Source organism: Panthera pardus, unplaced genomic scaffold, assembly GCF_024362965.1.
Source record: "Panthera pardus isolate Hobbes unplaced genomic scaffold, ASM2436296v1 HiC_scaffold_3, whole genome shotgun sequence".
NCBI lineage: Eukaryota > Metazoa > Chordata > Mammalia > Carnivora > Felidae > Panthera > Panthera pardus.
Window position 1 is genome coordinate 31,259,018 of NW_026526876.1, and position 23,041 is coordinate 31,282,058.

Genomic DNA, 23,041 nt, shown 5'->3' on the forward strand with positions numbered 1-23,041 from the left:
AAAAAAAAAGCTAACAAAACCTCATGGTACTTTTCTGGTTGGGGGCTCTGTACTGACCTCACGCTATGATCCTTGAGTCACGATGGCTCCCAAGTTGGCCAACTGACAAGCACTACCTGCAAGTTAGCCACTGGGTTAGAAGGTGTATGAGGGGACACGTGACTGGCTTGATTGGTGGAGCATGCGACTCTTGATCTTGGGGTTCTAAGTTTGAGCCCCATGTTGGATATAGAGAGTACTTAAAAATAAAATCTTTTAAAAAAAAAAGGTGTATTTGAGGACTGAAACAGGGGCAAGTCTTTGGGGGAGGACTTTGGCTTTTGACTGCATTACCGTCACATTCTAAGCACACAGCAGTCATGGAGATAATATTCACACTATCTTATATTTCCTAGCTTTACAGTGTTCCATGCCCATCCATTTACATTATCTCAATAATATGGGGAACTCTCTCAAGAGATCCTTTGCAAAGTATAGAAGCTCACCTTTCTTTGTGCTGTCACTCCCTGAGAATCTTCTATCTGAACTGTGTTGCTCAAGCTATACATAAATCTCTGGAGGTCCCTAACAAACTTTTGCACACAGTTCCCTTCATCGGGGTCTGCTCTCTTTCTCTTCTAGTCTTTTTGCCTAAAGAACTTTTATTCATGGGATATCTGGATGGCTCAGGCGGTTAAGCATCCGACTTCGGCTCAGGTCATGATCTCATGATCCATGGGTTTGAGCCCCGCGTGGGGCTCTGTGCTGACAGCTCAGAGCCTGGAGCCTGCTTCGGATTCTGTGTCTCCCTCTCTATCTGCCCCTCCCCTGCTCGCGTGCTGTCTCCCTCTGTCTCTCAAAAATAAGTAAAATGTTAAAAAAAATCTATAAAAAATAAAAATTAAAAAATTATAAAAAAGAACTTTGATTCATTCTCTAAAAAAGTACAAGTACCATCTCCACTAGGCAGCCCCCATCTCCACAGCTCTAACCCCACTGCAACAGGACTTAATCTTCTGTGCACCTTACTACAACCTCCATTGGACAAGGCTCCATTAAAACGTTTATCTTGCTATATTGTCATTAAACATGCCTGTTCCCACCAGACTGAAGATCCTTTGAGAGCAGAGATTTTGTGATGTTTATCTTTGCATTTTCAGTGCTAGCAGCAATGCATGCTGTAGATAATAAATATTTAGTGAATGCAGGAGTCAGGCCAGTGACCTACCAGCCTCTCTGCAGTTTAGGAAAAGCCAACCCAGGTTCTTGGGTAATTCCTTTCAGCCCAGAGCAAGGTGTTTTGCAGAGTCAGCTGAAGCTCTGGTTGCTATGTACGAGCCCTTGCCTCTAGTTAGACTTCCCGTAGTTGTGGGCCTCTCTGCTTCCGTTTCCTTACCTTTAATACAGGGACATTAAAACCACCTCTTCACAGATACTTAGCTCTTAGCACAGTGCCTGGAAAAGAGTAGAGAAGTCTCTTCAAAGATATGCATTTAAGTGTTGAATGAACGAGTAAAAAATGACTTGAGGTTGCCCGGTCATTTATTGAGCACCTACTGCATCCGGTACTACGTTAAGTGCAGCATGCTAAGTACAGAGAAGCAACTGCAGCACGCTACAGTGGCCTTAACACAGACTGCAGGGAACCACAGAAGGTTTCCTGGAGCTTGAGTTTTGATACCGGAGGCGCTTGGAAAGGCAAAGGTGGTGCCAGTCGATAGTGACGACAGGTATTGTTGTTACAGAACCAGGCTGGAATGCTGGCGGAAAAACCAAGCAGCACTCAGGAGATCTTGGCGGATTGGAGATTTATTTAACACCGGCAGGCTCAGAGGAGACCGTTTCTCCAAAGGTCTGAGCCCTGAATGCAGATGCGAAGGGTAATTTATAGCGTCATCTTCTGCACTGGTGGCGGCTTTCGCATGCGTGGCAAACAGGGCAGAAGTACCCAGAAGAGAAGTTTCTAAGCTAGGAACTAGAGCTTGTTTTAGTCCCGTTGGCCATCTTATGGTGCAGAACTTTACTTATTTTCCCAACATTCCCCCCTTTGATGCCTTAAAAAAAAAAATTTTTTTTTAAACGTTTATTCATTATTAAGAGACAGAGTCAGACAGAGCATGAGCAGGGGAGGGGCAGAGAGGAGGAGACACAGAATCCGAAGCAGGCTCCAGGCTCGGAGCTGTTAGCATAGAGCCCGACGTGGGGCTTGAACTCACAAACCGCGAGATCATGACCTAAGCCAAAGTCGGATGCGTAACCAACGGAGCCACCCAGGCGCCCCCCCCTCCCCCCCCCCTTTGATTCCTTTTTAAAAATCTTTCATTAAGCATCACCTTTTAGCTCTAGGGGTTGGTACTCTGGAGGGCTAAGATACATGCTGCAGTTTGGCGACAGTGTTTTCAATAAAACTACCAAGGTACTTAGTATACAGGAGCTGATGGTCACAAGTAAAATTATGGAAAGGAGGGGCCCTGCCACGGCAGGGAGCCAGGATGCCCAGTCTGTGAGATCCCATCCTCTCCACTGACTGATATTGTCCTGTTGTCTACGTTGAATTCTTTCCTTGAGTTCCTTAATCTTAGTCGTGACTATTCCTGACTGGTTTATAAAATAGCAACATTCCTCCCCCAGAAAGATACAAGTCCCTCCTTTTTCCGAAATGAGGAGGTCGAGGGCTCACCTATTTTGGAGGGACACTGCTGCCAGGGAGTTTATTTGGCTTTGTAAGGTTACCAGGGAGTCTGCCACCCGTTCCGTGTCTTCATTTAGTTCTCGATAGTTTGTGGTATAGCCTTACGGATGAACCTATGCCTCCTATTCCAGTTCCTATTCCCTTGCAATTCCTGCTCCTATCAGGACGGGTAGGAGGACTGCCCGTTTAGCCCGGGACTTGGGGCTAAAGGCTGTTAGGAACTGATCTTCAGTGTATACAGTTATCTCCGGAATTAGGAAGATGGACTAGCACATCCGAGTCCAGTTGGCCTTCAAGCATCAGTTGGCCAAATTGCAGCACAGATAGAATACCCCAGGGGTTGACCATAGGGTTGTATTCTTTTTTAAGGTTATATTTCTCCCACATAGGGAAGTGCCGTTCATACCTTCAGGGACCGTACAAGTTAGATTATCAGCATTCGTGAGAAGGACCCCAGTGGCCAAGGGTCCAATCAAGACAAGTGGTGTTGGTTGTGAGATTGTCAGGAGCTTCCCAGGCCAAGGGGATAGGAGTGGCTAAGTAAGTCCTCCGGCTGAGAGGCGAGCACATCCAGCAGGCTTGGGTGTGGTTATTCACTTTGTGAAGGACTTATAGTGTTGGCCCAGCGTTGGGAGCTGGGAATTGGTAAGCACTTAATTAAGGGCTTAAAGGTTTAAACCCTGGTAGGATGCTGGGGAGTGGTTGCCTTTACAGCTTGTATTAGCCTGGTCCAGGTATCCTTTATGACCTTTTGAAGGGCCCTATCTTGCACTCCTCCCCCGTCCGATGTCCCTAGTTGGGGAAGATATGTATAGCAGACTCGCTTTCCTTTCTGGAGACTCTGTTTGTTACATGGGCTTCTGCTATTTTGGGTTATTTCTACGGTCCAAAACTTACGTGCTTGGGCATCTGGCGACTGGCAGAGGGTGGGTGTCTTTCCCTTATAACAATCTTTGTGGAGGGAGGTGAGGGAGCTGAATGCCCTTGCATTCCTGATACCATGGGATACTGTCCTTATTGTCTTATAACAATCCTGGGGGCAAGGTGGGTATGTGGCAGTTGTGAGGGTGAGAGAGGTTAACATAATATACAGGCAATACTTAACAGTCCTCCCATTCAGAGGAGGTATGTGAGACCCAACATTCATCTTTTGTCCAGTTTGCTGATGCAGTCTCTATTAGCCCAACAGCAAGAAGCAAGATCAGGGCTATGACACCAGTAAGGGGTAAGGGCTGGGAGAGTTGCATCCAAACCCCTAGGCTCGGTCCACACGTTGATTCCTCAAGCTTCTGCCGTGCGCAGGCCAGCCAGCTTCCGGGGTGTGGCTGGAGCAGGGCTGGAGACCTCAGGGGACAGTGTCTTTTTGAGGGTCAGTTTAAGCAGGTTGATTGGATCTGGATCACTGTACCAGGTTGAGGGTTCCTCTGAGTTGGCCTTCTTAACCCTGGAGTGATGGACCCATGGGGTGATACCTGAAATCTAAGGGCTGTAGGAGTTGTTAGAATAACGGTATGGGGCCCAGTCCACAGTGGTTTAAGAGGTTCCCTCTTCCAATCTTTGACCCGTACAGAGTCCCCTGGCAGAAAGGGATGAATGGGGGTCCCTAAAGAAATTGGAGCCCTCTCTATGGTGTATCTTTGTAACTTATTTAGGACTGCCCCCAACGCCTGAAGCTGTTCCCTTATTTCCTTATCTCCAATCTGGTGTTGGTCTCCTGGGAGTTTTCCTAAACGTGGGGGAGGCCGCCCATATAGTAACTTGAAGGGGGGAGAATTCCAGTGCCCCAGACATGCATCGGGCACGCAAGAGGGCCAGTGGCAGTAAATATGGCCATGGGAGATTAGTTTCCTGGTGGAACTTCGCCAGGGTTTCCTTGAGGGTGCGACTCATCTGCTCTACCTTTCCTGAGCACTGGGGTTGGTAAGCAGTGTATAGTTTCCAGGTAATGTTGAGGGACCTGACCAAGGTTTGTATAATGTCTGCCACAAATGCAGGTCCGTTGTCACCACTGCCCTATGGTGAAGGGCAGACCAAACCGAGGCACAACTTCCCGTAGGAGAGCTTTGGCCACCTCATGACTCCGTTCCGTCCTGGTCAGGAAGGCTTTGACCCACCCTGAATATGTGCAGATTATTACAAGATACCTGAATCCTCTATTTGGTTGTCTATCTGTGAAGTCCACCTCCAAGTCTTCGAAAGGGGCGGCCGCCATCCTTTGTATGCCAGGTGGGGGCCATGGGGCAGACCAGGCATTGTTTTTGGCACACGTTACACATCATTCACTGATAGCTCGGCATAATGCCAGCAGCTGGCTGACACAGTAGTTCTTTTTGAGGAGGGCCTCTAGTGCAGTTTTTCCCAGGTGCATGAGTTGGTGATATTCCTTGACTAGGTGTTTTCCCACAGATGACAGGACAAAGATGCACCCGTTTGGCATGACCCACCATCCCTTTTTGCTTAGTGTGCCCCCTTCTGTCGAGGCCCAACTTCTTTCCTCTTGTGTAAAGGAGCAGGAAGGCCTCCCTTGGGAGTACGAGAGTCATAGTGTAGATGGGAGCTTCGCCTGGGTCATCACAGGCAACCACTCTGGGTGCTTTGTCGGCCAGGCAATTTCCTTGAGTTATGGCGTTGTTTTCTTTCTGGTGTCCCTTGCAGTGCAGGATAGCTACCTTGTCTGGCAGCCATATAGCCTTGAGAAGGTTAGTATTTCTTCCTCGTTTTTAATAGTTCTTCCTGCAGCAGTAAGGAGGCCTCTTTCCTTACATATGGCCCTGTGTACATGCACAGTAGCAAAGGCATACCGAGAGTCAGTATAGATGTTGACTCGTTTGTCTTTGCTAAAGATGAGGGTTCAGGGCAGGGCGTACAGTTCAGCTTGTTGTGCCCACCATCCTTTTGGCGATGCCTTGGCTTCTGAAACTACGGTAGTTGTGGTTACTGCGTATCCCGCTTTTTGCGTGCCCTCTTGTAAATAGCTGCTCCCGTCGCTAAACAGGGTGATATATGGGCTTGTTATAGCCTGGTCTCAGAGGTTCAGGTGGCTGGCATAGACGTCATCTATTACTTCGGAACAGTCATCGTCAGGTTCCCCTTCTTCCGTGGGGAGGAAAGTGGCTGGATTCAGTGTCCTCACTATTTCGAGAGTGACCCTTGGGTTTTCAGAGAGATCCCCTTGCTATTGTGTCAGCCGAGAGTTGGAGAGGAAACGATATCCTTGGTGTTCATGAGGGACGTGACCACGTGCAGGACCTTAACATTAAGTGTTTGTCCCAGGGTGAGTTTGTCTGCCTCCTTGATGAGCAGGACTGTGGCTGCTAGTGCCCTAAGACACGGTGGCCATCCTGTGGCCACAGAATCAAGCTTTTTCGACAAGTAGGCTACTGGCCGTTGCCAGGGCCCTATGTTCTGAGTGAGAACTCCAAGGGCTATTTTGTCTTTTTCACATACAAAGAGGTTAAAAGGTCTTCCTATGTCAGGTAAACCCAGGGCTGGAGCTCGTCCCAGAGCCGACTTTACTTCTGCAAAAGCGGCCCTCGCTTCCTCAGTCCAGGTGGGGAGCTCCCGCTATGGCTCTCCCAATTGGTCAAAGGGGCCTCACTATGGCTGAGAATTCGGGAATCCAAATGCGACAGAACCCTGCAGCTCCTAAGAATTCACACAAGCCTCATTTTGTTTGGGGCTGTGGTAACGTGATGATAACCTTTTTCCTTTCCTGTTCTAGTTCTCTTTTTCCTTTTGTGAGGAGGAAGCCTAAGTATCGGAACTGCTGTTGACAAATCTGTGCCTTTTTCCAAGAGGCCCAGTGCCCCGAGTTGGACAGGAGCTGCAGGAGAGCCTTTGTGCCTCTTGCACGGTTCTCTTGGGTGTCGTTGGCAAGGAGGAGCTCATCTACATATTAGAGGAGGACACATCCTGTGGTTTCCCTCGGAAAGCTGGCGAGGTCTGCAGTCAGTGCGTCCCCAAAAAGAGTGGGCGAGTTCTTGAAGCCTTGGGGAAGTTGTTTCCAGGTCAGCTGCAGGTCAGCTGGTGGCCTGTAACGGGTTCAGTCCATTCAAAGGCAAACAGTGGTTGACTTTGAGGAGCCAGGCGGAGGCAGAAGAAAGCATCCTTTAGGTCGAGGCATGTAAACCATCTGGCTGACCCTGGAACTTGGCTGAGGCTGTACGGGTTCAGGGCCACTGGGTGTAAGGAAAGTCACTTTGTTAATGGCCCTCAAATCCTGTACTGGCTGGTATCCTTCTCCTGGCTTCTTGACTGGCAAGAGTGGGGTATTCCAAGCCAATTGGTGTTCAATTAGAATACCTGTTTCTTTGAGCTTGATCAGGTGCTCCTGTATGCCCATTCTAGCCTCGAGTGGAAGGGGATATTGCCTTTGTCTTTGGGGTTGGGCTCCAGGGATCAGATCAACGATGGGGGCCCAATTCCGGGCTAGTCCAGGCGGGTTATCTTTGGCCCATACAGAGGGGAATGCAAGCCTGAACTCTGATGGACTACAGGGTTGGGCCTGGGCACAGACGTCTCCACTCCTCTTCCCTTGGCATGGTAATTGCCAGGACCAGGGTTTCCCTCTGCCTCAGGTTTAATTGGAGGCTTAGTGTGTCCAGTGGGTTCAAAAGTTATTTGGGCCCCAAGTGTGGAGAGCAGATCTCGGCCCAGGAGGGGAATCAGGAAGTCAGGCAAGTAGAGGAACTCGTGCCAGACCTTGTGGCTCCACGTTCACATTGTCGAGTCTGACAGAAAGTTGTTGTATTGCCCGCATCCCAGTAGCCCCAAGTATGGTTGCTGTCTTTTGGCTGAAAGGGGCTACCGGGCAAGTGATAACCGAATGTTCAGCCCCAGTGTCAACCATGAAAGTTATTGTTTGGCCCCCTACTTTCATTTTGACCGTGGGCTCATGGGGGCCAAGACAGAAAGAGCCCGGTCTCCTTCAGTCTGATTCTATCTCAGCCAGACCAATGAGGTTCCCATCTCAGGGTTGCTCTCGATATTGGCTGGGTTTTGGGAGCCCCTTCTGATTCGGGCATTCATTCTTCCAGTGTCCCTTTTCCTTGCACATTGGTCTCTTGCTAAGGGGGCTCTGGCCTTTCCCCCTTTTGGTGGTTTCCGTTTCTTTCAGTGCTGCTGCGAGAAGGGTGGCCCTCTTCTTTAGTCTTTTTTCAGCTTCTCTCTCAGCTGTGACTTCCCTGTTCATGAAACTTTATTGGCGACCTCTATCAAGTGAGTGATATTCATTCTGGCAAAGCCCTCTAACTTTTGGAATTTTCTCCTGATGTCTAGGGCAGCCTGTGCCACAAAGGAGGTATTTACCATTTGTTGACTTTCTGGTGCCTCGGGATCAAACAGGGTGTATACACGGTATGCCTCACACAGTCTTTCATGGTAGTCTCCGGGAGACTCCCCAGGCTGTTGTGTGACCGATGTTATTTTAGTCATGTTCATGGGCTTTTTGGCTCCAGCTCAAATTCCCTGAAGGAGAGCCTCTTGGTACCAATGGATGTGAGCCTGTCCTTCTTCTGTGGTGAAGTCCCATGTCAGGCACGGCAGCTCAAGCCCAGGCAGCAGGGTCATTGATCCCTGGCAGTGCATGGTCTTCTAGGTACTGTCGTGTTCCCCTCATCCTCCTCCTTCTTTCTACTGTATTAAACAGGGTACGGAGTAACTGTTGGCAATTTTCCCAAGTCGGTCGGTGGGTCTGGAAGAGGGACTCCATCAAGTCGACCACTGCTTGTGGCTTTTCAGAGTATGATGCAGTGCTGTGCTTCCAATTAAGAAGGTCGGTTATAGACAAGGACTGATAATACACCATGGAACGGCTGGGCTGGACTGTTCCGTCCTCATTCTGTCTTTCAGGTTCTCTCATCTCCCTTACTGGCATTTGGAGGGCGTCAGGTCTGGTCTGGGTTGCAATCTGGCTGCTGGCCCTGGTGAGAGAGGGTTCTCCAGGTCTGGGGGTAAGGACAGATGGATGGCAGATCCGGGCTGGAGGAGAGCTAGACGGAGGAGGAGTTTTAAGCCCCCGGGCAAGGTGGGGGGCAGGGGGCGGAGAGTCATAAGGTGGCGGAAAGACAAGGCCTTCCTCTGGGTCCCCCGCAAATACCGGGGGAGCGGTGGGCTGCTTCTTTGGTTCTCCAGGTGAGTCTCCGGGTGAGGCAGCTAAAACCCTTTGCCTGACTCTGCTTGTTATGGATGAATCGCACCCAAGGTGGGGGATTTCAGGCAATTTCAAGCCAGGAGTCAATATATGGAAATTGGTCAGGGTGACCTGGGTTCCCAGTGACTATTAGCCAAACCCGCTGCACCTGGGCATCTAATGTCCCTTCTGGGGGCCATCCTACATTGAACGTGGGCCATTCTAGTTCACCAAAGGTTCTTAGCTTCCTGGGTATCATTTTCATCCCATAGTCACCTGAGAATCCCTTTTAAAGAATCCCTTAAAGTTTTTAAGCAGGACCTCAAGAATCTTGGGCTTACTGTTTTGACCCCATTACCAATCCCTTTCTTGTGTTCGGTGTCGCAGAGACAGACAAAAAAAGGGTTATCCCCTCAGATGAGAGGACCAAACAGATGCTCCACTGGTTACGGTCTGGAGGGAAACTTTAGGTAAGGCTTGGCCGTGGTGGGCTCAGCTTTGTAACTTACAATGGGAGTCTAATTCGATGCCGCCCTGGACTGATGCCTTTCACCAAGACACCACTCAGACTCCATAGACTTTTGGGGACCTTAAGGGTGCCCATCTGTGGAGGCACAAATTCGAACCGACTGGCAAGCCTGGCTGAGCTGCACATTCACACACACATATACCAGAGGCTATTACATTCTCTCCCACAGAATTTTTTACCTGTGAGACCACTGAGGTCTCCGGGGAGTGATCAGGTCCCCCTTCCAGCCTTTTGGATGGCCCTGACTGGGTTGGGGCCCCAGCCTTACTGGTTCCGACATCGGGTCCAGGTCCTCACCTACCAGGTCTCTCTGAGTACCGCAGGAACAAAGGAGCAGGGCCAGCCTGGGCGACTGAGGGTACTGCCGAAAATCAGGCAGGGCTCCCCTTCTCCTCTGGGATTCCTCGCTCCGTCACCGCCTCGCCCATCTCCCAAACCAGTGGCAACAGTGGGCCAGCGCAGTTGGGTTTCCTGGTCAGGGAACCAACCAAATATGTTACGGAACCAGGCTGGAACGCTGGCGGAAAAACCAAGCGGCACTCGGAGATCCTGGTGGATTGGAGATTTATTTAACACCTGCAGGCTCAAAGGAGACAGTTTCTCCAAAGATCTGAGCCCCAAATGCAGGTGGGAAGGGTAATTTATAGCGTCATTTTCCACGTTGGTGGTGGCTTTCCCGCGCTGCAAACAGGGCAGGAAGAGCCTAGGAAAAGGAGTCTCCCAAGCTAGGAACTAGAGCTTGTTTTAGTCCCGTCGCCATCTTATGGTGCAGAACTTATTTTCCCAACACTCTGAACAGAGTCAGCAGTTTCCCTATTGAAAGCTGTGTGGGAATGCGCGGCGTAGTATCTACCGAGGCGCGCGGAAGGGCAGCTCGGTGAGATGCACCGAAGCGCTGGAATCGAAATTGAATCCCAGCCCTCTTCCTAGCCGCGTGACTTTAGCCAGGTTACCGAACCTCTCAGAACTTCCCCAACTGTAAAAAAAATCTGTTAAGAATACTCACCTGCCAGGGTTTCCGAGCGATGACGTAACCATGCGGTCGCCAACTAGCGCTGTATTTAGAAGGTGCAAAATGCCCAAGCCGGTCACTACTGGTCGATTGGCTCTACGCCAGACGGGCCGGGGAGTGTGTTACCTCTAGGAGCATGCGCAGTACGCCCGCGGCGCGGCCCGTCAGGCACTGCGGTAGGCGCCCTGGAGGCTGGCAGGACCCTGACCCCAAGATGGCGGCGCCCAGCGAAGTGGCCGCGGCTGCCTCCGGCGAGAATGATGGCGGGGGCAGCGGCTTTGGGTCGTGGCTGGACGGACGGCTGGAGGCGCTGGGAGTGGACCGAGCCGTTTACGGCGCCTACATCCTGGGTGTCCTGCAGGAGGAGGAGGAAGAGGAGAGGCTGGATGCTCTGCAGGGGATCCTCTCTGCTTTCTTGGTGAGAAACCGGGACACGTTCCTTTAGCTTCCTGGCGGCCCCTGTCAGTACTTCGTACCCCCTTTCCCATACCTTGTGTCCCAGAGGATTAGTGGTATCCCATGGGAGAGGAATATTCTGAGCTCTGGGACGCGGGGGAAGGGGGTTGCTCACCAACCAGGGTTTTGGGAAGCCAGAAGGTTGCAGGTGCATAGAGAAGTGTGGCTTTCCTTTTTTCCTGGGGACACGGCCCTCTTGGATCCCTGTGGGTGAGCTGAGTGAGTCTTCTTCCGAAGGCACTGAAATGCCTAAATGAGAATTTTATCATAGACGCCTAACGACCAATTTCATTCCCATGCGTTGACAGTGTTCAGAGAGAGGAGTAAAGTGCTCTGGGATGTCTGTGATCTTTAAGAGACAGTGCCCAGTGCTATCCCATGACAAAAGCCTGCAGGAAGTACCTTCTCGGTTCCTATTTTGGAGGTAGGAGTTCAAAAAAGGTAAGCTGGAGGTAGAAGTCTGGGTATAGGTGTAGGCCTAGGCCAAACTGAAGCAAATATTGTGCTTGATCTTTTACAGTATTTAGAAATGCAGTGACCATCCATGTTTGCTGGGGGAGGTGGGAAATAAGGTCAGAGTTTTATCATTCCAGCTTTTAGTATATGTGTTGCCAAAGCGACCATTAAGGTCAGAGTTTTAAGGGAGAGAGAGAAGCTTGGTATTCTTCTTTTTCTGCTGCTTCTGCTTTTTTTTTTTTTTTTTTTTTTTTTTGGTACCCAGCTTCTTAAAAGCAGATTGAGAAATGTGTACTTTAATCTGTGTTTAAGTAGTAAATCACCAGATTGTCCACTTTTCCAACCTGACCATTCTGCTGCCTTCATCTCCATTTACACTTACTTGGTGGAAACACAGTTTGATGATTGGGCATAGGGTTGAAATATAACCCTAGTGCAGCTGTCTCAGGTTCTCCTGGCAAGGTGCCCCATTTAGTCCCGAAGTCTGCTCTGGTGAGATTGACCTATGAATGGGAAAGCTTTAACACAGCTTGTGATGCATCTTACAAGTTTGGTGGGGATAGAGCGCCGTAGTAAATTCTTTTCCTGGACCCTGACGACGTAGCAGGTTGGTGGGGGGAAGAGTGTAAGGCAAGCAATTTAAGTTAGTTTTTATTTCCAGTTGGGAAGTTTCTAAAGACTCCGTGAAAAAGAGGTTGAAGTAACTTGGATACTCATTGGTACTAGCTCCTTGACCTCTTCTTTTCGTGGTGTCATTATTTGGAACTGCACATCTGTTGATGAAGGCAAGCATGAATTTGCCTTAGACTATTAGCAGTCTCTTGGTAGAAGTGAGAAGAGTTATCTAGAACCATATTTTCTCTATATTTGCTTCTTGTTTACATGAACTACAGAAGACAGACATCTTTAAGGGTGGCTTCTCGCTCTCTCTGCCTGATTCACACACCATTCTTAATTTTCTCTTGATTTTCGCAAGCCCTTCTATATAGAAAATTGCTTTGGGAAGAACGGGCCAGGAAGTATATGGTGAGGCAGGCGTCCTGTACACGAAACACCTGAGAAGGAACTTGAAAGAGCAGCAAAGCCAATGAACATGGTATACGTCAAATGTATAATTCACGGTGTTGCTTGCTTTTTGTCAGTCAGGCTCTATCTAAAAGACCCTGACTGTTGTACCAAATCCCTTTCTAGGAAAAACAAAAGGCATAGCTAAATCAGCTACCAGATTGGGCTCGGATTCAGTATTAGGAATTAAGAAGTTTGTCAGCAGCAACTTGAGTTAAGATTCAAGGACAGTGTATATTGTCAGGAACAAATAGCAGTTAATAATAAAAGCTTTCTATTATCATTTTTAAAATTCCTTCCAGTAGCATTTATATTGATTGATGGATTGATTCATCAAGTTTTTATTGATGGATTACTCTCTACCAGGCATTGCCCTAAGTGCTTGGGGTACCTTAGGGAACAAAAGAGAAATCCCTGTCACCCCTTATGGGGTGACATTCTAGCAGGGAAAAAAAAAAAAGCAGTAAATTATATAGTATGCTAGAAAATAGTAAGTACTGGGAAAAAAGGAACATTATAAGAGAATCAGAAGTGGAATGGAGGGGTGAGTTGTAATTTTAAGTAGGATTATTACATTAATGGGGGTAGTGACACTTTAGGGCAGCTATTTATATACTAGCCTTCTAAATTGTCAGTGTCTTGAGACCAGGGACTGTTTCTCACTCATTTCTTATCACTTATCTTAGTGCCTTCAACATGGCAGGCAGTATCTGGATAAATAAATGAACAAATGGATGAATGAACTACTTTGGTCTGGGTGAACCCTGGGAGAATGAACCACCTCATCCTCCAAAAGCATCTTTTCTCTTATGCTTCGCCACTCCTTTTCCTTCTTTTTCTTCTTCTTCCTTTACTTTTCCTGCTGGGGTTCCTTGAATTAAAGAAAGAAACTGTGGACCAAAGAAGTTTTGTATGTTTGGCATGAGTGCCAAAAAGGACACAGGGTAGAGGATGTAATCCTTTGTTGGGTGGAAAGTAAGGAAACCCAAAATAGGGTTGGCTGCCTGGCTTATTCGGTAGAGCATGTCTCATGATCTCAGGGTTGTGAGTTCGAGCCCCACGTTGGGTATAGAGATTACTTTTATTTTATTATTTTTTTTTAATTTTTTTTTAACGTTTATTTATTTTTGAGACAGAGAGAGACAGAGCACGAACAGGGGAGGAGCAGAGAGAGAGGGAGACACAGAATCTGAAACAGGCTCCAGGCTCTGAGCTGTCAGCACAGAGCCCGACGCGGGGCTCGAACTCACGGACCGTGAGATCATGACCTGAGCCAAAGTCGGACGCTTAACCGACCAAGCCACCCAGGCGCCCCTAGAGATTACTTTTAAAAAAACAGTAAAATCTTAAAAAAAAGTCTGTGTTCTGTCTCTCCTCGCTTTCTTTGAGAGATGGTATAAGATAATGGTTGAGAACATGGGCTCAGAGCTAGACTGCTGGGTTCAAATCCTTTTTAACCTTGGGCAAGTTACTTAACCTGTAGACCTTGGTTTCCACATCCATAAACTGAGAATGGTACTTATATCTTGGGATTGTTTTAAGAATTAAGGGTTCTTATGTGAAGTATTTAGAACAGTGCCTGGCACATGCTAAGCACTTAGTAAATGTGAACTCTGACAGCTCATTTTGAAGAGTGGAGCATGAAGATTGAAGCAGCCATAATGAAAATGGAGGGAAATACCTATATCTGTTGAAATGCCTATTCTTTGCCAAGCAGGGTAGGGACTTCGTACACATTCTCTTTCATCTTTCCTAAAATCCTGGGAAGATGTGAAGCTCAGAAAGTTAAGAATCTTGTTCATAGATCTGGGTTTTAATTTAAGTATGTCTGACAGCAAAGCCAACATCCTTTTTCTTATATCATGGTAAGGAAGATTGATCGGCATGTGTGTGGACGATATGTGTGCTTGTGTAAAGTGAACAAAAGGATGGTTGGATAGGAGACCATCTACTCATTTATCACCTAAAGAGGTGGGGTCAGCTCAGCAAGGTCACGGATACGTTCCAGCTCGAAAGTGGATGAACCTTGGAGAAAGTACTGAGTTGAGTGTAGCAGCCAAGAAAGATTTCACGGCTTTGATTCAGGCAACAGGTTTTTGCTCCAAAAGTATGAGGAAGACTGTCCTGAATTATTGAGAATCCTTTCCCCTGGTGCTTGGCAGGATGGAGTGGGTGCTTTTGACCTAGCAGGTGTGGATTCTGGGCCTCAGACACAGGATTACTTCTGTTTCCAGAGCCTCAAAACAGAAACATGCTTTTTGTTCTGTGGCCCCCGGATCCTCCCCGTGACTTCTCATCACCAGCAGGCAAGCTGTACCCTGTGCATGGGCTTTGTTCAGGCTGAGGGCCTCGGGACATTAATTGGTCTATTTCTCCAACTAGGAGGAAGATTCTCTTCTTCACATCTGCAAGGAGATTGTGGAACGATGGTCGGAAAGTCAGAATGTTGTCACCAAAGTGAAAAAAGAAGGTAGAGTTGGGAGTTTGTCTAAACTGCAGTGCCTTTTCCAACGACCTTTACTGTGCAGCTGTTAGAGAATTTTGAGTTTTCGCTATTTTCTACGCATTTTGCCTAAGATAATTTAAGCTGGCAAACACCCAGCAGCTTACTGGGACTTTTTAGCTGGATGTTGGTTTCCTTTTCTTTTTTTACAGTTTTCCATTCCACCTGACCATAGTCCCCTCCATTGTGGCTTTTGCTTTCTTCCTTTTCATCCTCTTTCTACTGTCCCTTGTAGATTTTCATGGCAGGTATGGGGCCAACTATATTTTCCCACCTCCTACCTTTTCCGTATTCTCATTTCATAACAGTTGTGGCTGATGTTTTGCTTTATTCAGCTAAATTTGTCACCCCTGGAAATGAAAGAGAAGTGGGTTAATATACTCACCATTAGTATGACAGATTAACTGCAGAAAACTGAAATCCTAGAAGCCAAACTTGAATCTATTCTAAACTACACATTGGTTCCCAGTCTTGGCTGTACATTAGAATCAGTTGATATACTTTAAAACGTGCCAGTGCTAGGGCCATACCATGGACTAGTTGTAGAAACGTCTTTGGGGTTGGGGCTCAGGTATTGGCATTTTTTAAAAAGCTGCACCAGATGATTCTAGTGTGAGTCCAGGCATAAAAACCACTTCTGGACACCACTGCCCCCTTTCTTTGAGAATGGGTAACTTAGTTGACTTTATTTTAAAATAATCTATGGCTTTGCCTGGGTGGCTCAGTCGGTTGAGTGTCCAACTTCAGCTCAGGTCATGATCTTGTGGTTCGAGAGTTCCAGCCCTGCCTTGGGCTCGCTGCTGTTAGCACAGAGCCTGCTTCATATCCTCTGTCCTTCTTTCTGCCCCTGCCCTGCTCATGCATGCTGTCTCTCTCAAAAATAAACATTTAAAAAAATTACATATTTCACCTGGCATCATCATCATTATGAAAGGGACCGGCATAAGTTGATTCTAGATTCCTTCTTATGTTTCTGGTTTGAGAGGAGAGAAAGTTGCATGCTTGAAGCCAAATTTTCTGTGGTTCTAATGCAGTGCTTTTCAACTTTTTTTTTTTTTTTAATGTGTATTTATTTTTGAGAGAGAGAGCTCGCAAGCAAGGAGAGGGGCAGAGAGAGACAGAGGATCCAAAGCAGGCTCTGCACAGTCAGCGCAGAGTCCGATGTGGGGCTTGAACTCCCCAACCATGAGATCATGACCTGAGCCAAAGTCAGATGCTTAACCGACTGAGCCACCCAGGCGCCCTGACTTTTTCTTTCTTTTTTTTTTTTTTTTTTTAGTAAAGCAGCAAAACTTCAATTTATAAAACAGGTTAAAGCAGGGCTGCTCTGATTGAAGATAGATACGAGACCTAAAGCCTAGCCTGCAGGGCCTTTTCTTTCCTTTCTCATTGGCCCCTGAGGCACCTCCTTTGAACCCCAGGGCCCTAAAGAATCAGCAGATGCCATTGCCTTGCCTGCAAGCACTGCCTGGGTGGACTGGTGGTTCGGTGAGCTTGTTTTCTCTTACATACAACCTTGTTGTCCCTCCCTTCCCTTCCCCTCCCAGATGAGGTACAGGCCATTGCCACCCTAATTGAGAAGCAGGCACAGATTGTGGTGAAGCCCAGGATGGTGTCAGAAGAAGAGAAACAGAGAAAAGCTGCCCTCCTGGCCCAGTATGCTGATGTGACAGATGAAGAAGAATATCCTTTTTGGAGTCTTGGGTCCATCCCCTGAGGCTCAAGTCAGACATGTTTGCTGGTTTGCAGTGAGCTTTGGGAAGTTGCCAATCTCTCCGTGTAGTTTAATTTTTCTCTCTGAAATGGCATTGATCTCTGGCCCTTCGTGGGTGTGAGAATTGATATTCGGATAGTTGGAAACTTCAGTGTGAAAGAAATAATGCCTTAATAATGGACTGTTTATATTGTATTTCCAGAAACTAAGATGCAGCTGTATGTTTATATTTGTATAATACCTTTCTGCCTAGTACAGTGTCATACGTATAACCAGTCTTTATATTCGTTTCCCAGTTGATGAGGGAACGGAGACAGTGAGAGTGGAATGTGTAATCAGAGATATGCATAGATTTAGTGGCAAAACCAGGACTAGAATACAGATCATTTTGGATGAAGGATTCCCAAATTTGGGGCAGTTTCATTTGAATCTCATTATTTTTTTTAATACTCCAGCGACCACATAATTGAAAGATCACATCCCCAAATCTGGAATATGGGCACCGTGCCAAAGGCAGTTGCCCTTGACCAGAGACGGGCTTGGTTCCCTTTGAGTTTGAAATTGTTTAGGAGATGCTTAGCTTCCAGAGCCTGCTTGACTGGAATATGTAGTGCCTTATGTGGTGGACATGATGCCAGAAATGTTAGTTGTCTCGTCACGAGCTTAGGAAATAATTGTTAGGCGCTTTTGGGCCAACTTGTTCTTCTCCTGATGTTTTTATTGCCAGGGTCAGCAGAGCTAGGGTCCCAATGACACAGTCTCATTTCCTGGCCTAGAAAAGAACAATGTTTTAAGCAGTGGTTCCCCTGGAGAACTTGTTAAAATCCAGATTGCTGGGCCCCACTCCCCAGTTTCTGATTTAGTAGGTCCAGTGTGGGGCCCAAGAATGTGCTTTCCTAACAAGTTGCCAGGAAGATCTGGGAACCATGCTTTGAGAAGCACTGTTTTGTTTTGGTTTTTTTTAAGTTTATTTTTTTTATTTTGAGAGAGAGAGGGAGAGGAAAAGAGAGAATCCCAAGCAGGCTCTGTGTGGACAGCACAGAGCCCAATGAGGGGGCTCAAACCCACAAACCGTGAGTTCATGACCTGAGCCAAAATTAAGAGTTGGACGCCTGACTGAGCCACCCAGGTGCCCCTGAGAAGCACTGTTTTAGAAGTCATCTCGCCATCCCCTGGCTTCCAAGTCCTGGGCCAGTCTACCCAGACCAGGCTAAGTTTCTTTTCAGCTGCCAGGAGATAAGGATCTTACAGTAGCTCTGAATAATTTTCCCCACGTTGAGATTTTTAAAGATGACTCTCCTGGGGTTACCACCACATCCCTGACAGTTTTTCTTCAGCATGCTTTTCCTACCCATCACTTCGTCGAATGTTTTCTGATGTTGGGTTGGGATGTGCTAGCCTTTGTTTTCCATCGGACTTTCCTTGACATCACTCACCGAAGCAGATGAGAAGGATGATTCAGGCGCCACCACAATGAACATTGGTTCTGATAAATGTATCCTTCTCTGTGTCCACCCCCAAGTGTTTCTCCATCAAATACTCTTGAGGAACAGTTTTTATTTTGCTGTCATTGCTGGGGCCTCCCTTTTACCAATAGGAACTCATGTCAGGCCAGCGTGTGAGCCCCATTCCTAGGACAACCATAAATGGTCACTCTTAACAAGAACTTTTCCCGAAGAAAACATGTTCACCTGTATTGTGAAGGGAGGAAGGATTTCTTAAGAATTTCTAAGGGAAAATAAGAATCAATACACCCTGTGTATAGCACTGGGATCCCCAGTGATGGAAGCAAACTAAAATAAGATTAAAATGTGACTTTGTCCTCAAAGACTTTATAATTTTTCAGAAAGAGAGCACAAACACTGAATACTTTTGAGCTAAAATTACTGACAGGTGGAAACATGTGCTGAGGAACGTCCCAAAAGAATCACTTATGAGAAGTTTCTACATTTAGAATCCACTGTTTTTTGTTTGTTTGTTTGTTTGTTTGTTTTTTTAAGAACCCACCTTCTTAAAGACAAGTATGGTGGATTATCACAGAAGAGGAAGACTGACTTATTTTAAAGCACTAAAGCAATAAAAGTTATGTTTTAAGAGTAGGAAGGAGCTTGTTTGGTAGTAACAGGGGTTTTGTTCTTTTTTTAAGCTTTTTGTTTTTTGTTTTTTGTTTTTGTTTGTTTTAGTAATCTCTACACTCAGCATGGGTTTTGAACCCACAATCCTGAGATCAAGAGTCAAACGCTTTTCCGACTGAGCCAGCCAGCCACCCCAGGTTGTATTTTTAAAGTCCTAAGAAATGAGGGGTAAAGTTTTTGGCTAGGTGTTTTCTAACTGGTTAAACTTATTTTGTATCTTCTATAAATTCAGAGTTTGTGGTTATTAGGACATAGTTTTTGCTTAAGCTTCAGTGGTGTAGGGAAAAAAGCAAATTGATAAAGTTTAGTAAGGTTAAACAACTTATTTACCTCTTTTCAAGCATTTTTTTTTCAATGTTTATTAATTTTAGAAAGAGGGAGAGACAGAGACAGAGCATGAGTGGGGGAGGGGGAGAGAGAGAGGGAGACACAGAATCCGAAGCAGGCTCCCGGCTCCGAGCTGTCAGCACAGAGCCTGATGTGGGGCTCAAACCACAAACCACGAGATCATGACCTGAGCCGAAGTCAGATGCTTAACTGACTGAGCCAGCCATTTTTAATAGTGCCAAGTACATAAAAATTTTGCCAGTTACATTGATATTCTTGTTGACTGAAAGTAGCCTAGATACTTCAACAATAGTCTGCCATGATCTAAGTGCTTATTCTGGAATGAAATTTCATTTTCATAAAATATTTTAACATTTAAATTTAGATAAGTCTGAGGTTTTTATTCTGAGGATTAATTTTAAACGTTTGTAATGGTAGTTTCAGGATTTCCCATTAGACCAAAGAGAAATTATCCTAAGGAATTTTCTTGTAGAGATTAGGAACATGTAGAGGGAGGACAGCAAGAATAAGGAAAGAGCAGTCGTTGAGACCTGTGTGACCTGTACCCTAATCCCTTAACTCATCTGTAGCTCTGTTCCGAAACACCAATGTGGAAGATGTCCTCAATGCCCGAAAACTGGAACGAGACTCACTTCGGGATGAGTCCCAAAGGAAGAAGGAACAGGACAAGCTGCAGAGGGAGAGGGACAAACTAGCCAAGCAGGAGCGCAAGGAAAAGGAAAAGAAAAGGACACAAAGAGGGGAGCGGAAGCGATAACCTTGGTCCACTCTGTTCTTTCTCCTCATGGACTTGATCAAAGGGAGAGCTGATTGTGCACATGTGTATTTAAGAGAAATGAGAGAACATTGCAGAGTGGTTTCCCAAGGCATGTCCCTTTTGTTTACATGGTCAAAAGGAAAATCACAAACACTTCTAATTACAAAATGTGCCATGTCTGTGTGGTGTGGGTAATCAGATTATTGTAGTTGATGTCTGTACCAAAGATCTGGAATGGCGGCAACTTTTATATTTTAATCTTGAAGTTCTGGCTCCTTTTGGCTACTTAAAAAGTCTTCCCTTACCTAGGATCGATAACAGAAATATTCAGAAAGCTGACAGTTACAGTTTTCATCCTAAAGGAGCAGAATCATGACCACTCCTTTCCCAAGATGAAATGTGGGAGCATAAAGTACTTTGAAAGTACTATTTACCCCTAAATGTATTGTTTTATGGATGAAATAGAAAACTAATGAAGAGCCCTACCTGGGTCTAGATATTATGTTAACATGGCAATGACCTATGAAAATGGAAGAAATTATGTGGTGGATGTTCTAGATTTGAGGGGAAAACAATTATTTTTAAGTTTCAGCTTATGGGAGGAAAAGAAGTATCTTTTTAAGTGTAGATAGTCACATATTTTTTTCCTCATCAAGGCTGCGGTTTTGAAGAAGGATGTGTATTGGGTGGAAGGAGATCATTGTTAGCTAGATTCATTTTTTATAATCATGTGTCCTCTTGAGCACTAGTAGAGATTTTAATCCTGATGTGCCCTAAAACATGAGTATAAAGACCTGATAATTACAGGTTGAGAGAAACTGCAGGAACCATGCGTTTAAGGAACAAACACTGGAAATCTCTGCGAACACAAAGATATTTAGGAGTGCACATTGTGGGTGCTCAACAAATTTATTGAATGAATGGAGAAACCAGGAGAGTCAAAAGTGAGCGGGAACTCTGTTTCTACTTTGGTCACAAGCCACATTCAGTTGTAAATACGGCCTTTCTCTACTTCAGGCAGTGGACTGTCAAGAAGCCTGAAGGGAGGCATCTCCCTGACAAGACAGAAAGTAGGTATTTTATACCTGAGGTTGGCAAACTACTGCAGACAAGCAAATTTGGCCCAGTCTGTTTTTATATAATGCGGGTCAACAGTGAATATTGCATTCTTAAAGTGTTGTAAAAGAAGAAACATGTGATAAAACTTCAGGCCTGTGAAGCCTAAAATATTTACTGTCTGGTCCTTCAGAGAAAATGTTTGCTGACCTCTGTTTTGTACTATTAACTATGAGGTTAACAAAAATTTTTACCTTTGTGCAGCAGGTAAAAAGAAGCATGGTTAAGGAAAAGATATGTCACCTCTATACACTCCTATAAGCGTGGCATTGCATTTTAAAAAAGTAACCACCTTTTAAAAAAATAAACTATTTAAATCACTGTTTTCTGATTTATCCTGATTCCTTCCAGCTATCCATGGAAATGAATTGTGTGAATAGTCACTTAGGAATGTGATGAATTTTGCTCTGTATTTTATTTTGTTTAGTCCAGTATGCTCTTTTAATAGTAGAACCTTTTCCTAGAATCAAATTCTCTGCCTCAGTTTTCTTTTCTGTGAGGTTAGGTATTAGGAGATCAGAAAGATTACTGTGTTTTTTTGTAAGTCAGTAAATTGACTTTGAAAGCCTTGGAAGTACTTTGGGACTCTTAGTCCTCTGTGGCAGCAGCAATAGGCTGTGGCTACAGATAGGGTATGAGGGAGCCACCTCTATTAACCCTTATTTTGGATTTTTGGTTTATTCTCACTTTGATCTTGGTCTCTGCAGCAGAGTCAGGTTATATCCATGAATCCCCGAAGAGTACTTGCAATTATGTAGTTTCTATTACGTATTCTACAGTTAGGTATATCCTGAGCTAATGTTTAAGTAAGAAAAAAGGATCAGCTCCTTAGACTTGGAGTAAGGTTATCCACTTAATTCAGGTGCTGAGAAATCCTTTATGTCTAAAATGTTCAATATTGCAAAGGGCAAATTTTAAACAACTGTATCTTTTATAGTGTGATTGACATTTTAAGCCAAAATCAGAATTTCAGTCATAACATTAATTCCCAACCCTCTAAAACTTTATAAAGTAGCGGATGGTTCAAGTGGAAGGACACTGATATAATTCAAGGTAATTTTCAACCACTTTTATATAAATTGCTTTGTCTATTAAAAGAAATGGAGTACATCAAATTCTTTTGGATGAGAAATAATGGGAACATCAGTTTCATTACAGATTATGTGTGATGTTAATTTTTTGTTCTTATAGATTGTTATTCAGAAGTACAGTATATAAGAACCATCCATTAGAGAGTATACCTATAGAAGGGGATAACCAACTAATTTGAGAATTATCTGCAGGGTGATGTGATTAACAAAATTTCAAATAATTTTTGTTTGGTTTTTATGAATAGACTAGTGTTTCATTTCTGACAACGGTCATGTAAAAACTTATCCAGAATTTTTATTTTGGTTTGCCTGGATTAGTATAAAGGCAAAGCAAAAATTTCATCTTTGAAGGAGGGGAGGTTCAATGCAAGGATATCTGAATGGCATTGCTTTGTCTACCAATATTCTTGTTGATGAAATATAAAACTCGGCTCCAGTTCTTATCAGTGAAATGAAATTTGACTGGTTTTATGACCTTTGTGATACTTAAGGTTAGAAACTAATACAGAGATGTAAAAAAATGAAACCAAATATTTTCAACAAAGTAATTTATTAATTTTTTCCTGAGAGACTAAATTCAGTACAGTATTTGTTTTCATAACATCCAACATGTCTTATGTCAAACTTAACCACTTTCCATGCAGTGACTGTGGTGGGGTGATCTATTTTATTTGACTACCCTCAATGTAATTCATTTGGGTAGTTCTAAAGCATATCAGTGACCAAAATGTTTCTCCCTACAGTTACTCCTGCATTCTCAATCAGTTTCTTCCGCACATCATCTAAAGAAAATTTATGTGGTGTGATTACACTCTTTAATACCAGGATTTCTAAAACTAGGAAAAACACCATTTAAAACATCAGTGTTTCCAGTCAAGGATAGTTCAATTAAATTTCATCAGTACATTATATTATAGTTTAACTCATGCTAGAAATGTTAAAACCCAAGATCTGAGTCATATAATACCAACATTTCATATTAATGAATAAATTACTTGGGTTTCATACAAAGATATTAAGTGATGAGAAACAGAAAAAGCCAAGCTTTCAAGAGCTCT

At 45.1% G+C, this 23,041-nt stretch overlaps 2 protein-coding genes and 1 long non-coding RNA gene across 5 annotated transcripts in view; 1 reads left to right on the plus strand and 2 right to left on the minus strand.

The window, feature by feature from the left end:
• The window catches only part of DBF4B (DBF4 zinc finger B), a 58,588-nt gene extending 48,059 nt beyond the window's left edge, over positions 1 to 10,529 (minus strand). Inside the window, exon 1 of one of the 3 annotated variants that reach the window (XM_053892948.1) lies at positions 10,337 to 10,529. In XM_053892948.1, coding sequence (XP_053748923.1) covers positions 10,337 to 10,368 — 32 coding nt within the window. In that variant the 5' untranslated portion in view covers positions 10,369 to 10,529. The remainder of the gene's footprint in view (positions 1 to 10,336) is intronic. The other 2 variants (XM_053892947.1, XM_019434775.2) reach the window with 2 other exon arrangements.
• On the minus strand, positions 1,504 to 9,624 carry LOC109258169 (uncharacterized). The gene is made up of 2 exons (XR_002076216.2): positions 9,510 to 9,624; positions 1,504 to 4,157 (listed from the first exon to the last, which is right to left on the minus strand). It is a non-coding gene; the product is annotated as an uncharacterized LOC109258169 (long non-coding RNA).
• On the plus strand, positions 10,518 to 21,213 carry CCDC43 (coiled-coil domain containing 43). The gene is made up of 5 exons (XM_019434779.2): positions 10,518 to 10,760; positions 14,702 to 14,789; positions 16,370 to 16,505; positions 17,973 to 18,031; positions 19,589 to 21,213. The coding sequence occupies exons 1-5, from the start codon at positions 10,557 to 10,559 to the stop codon at positions 19,774 to 19,776; spliced, it is 675 nt and encodes a 224-aa protein (XP_019290324.1). The 5' UTR covers positions 10,518 to 10,556; the 3' UTR covers positions 19,777 to 21,213.
• The last annotated feature ends 1,828 nt before the right edge of the window (positions 21,214 to 23,041 follow it).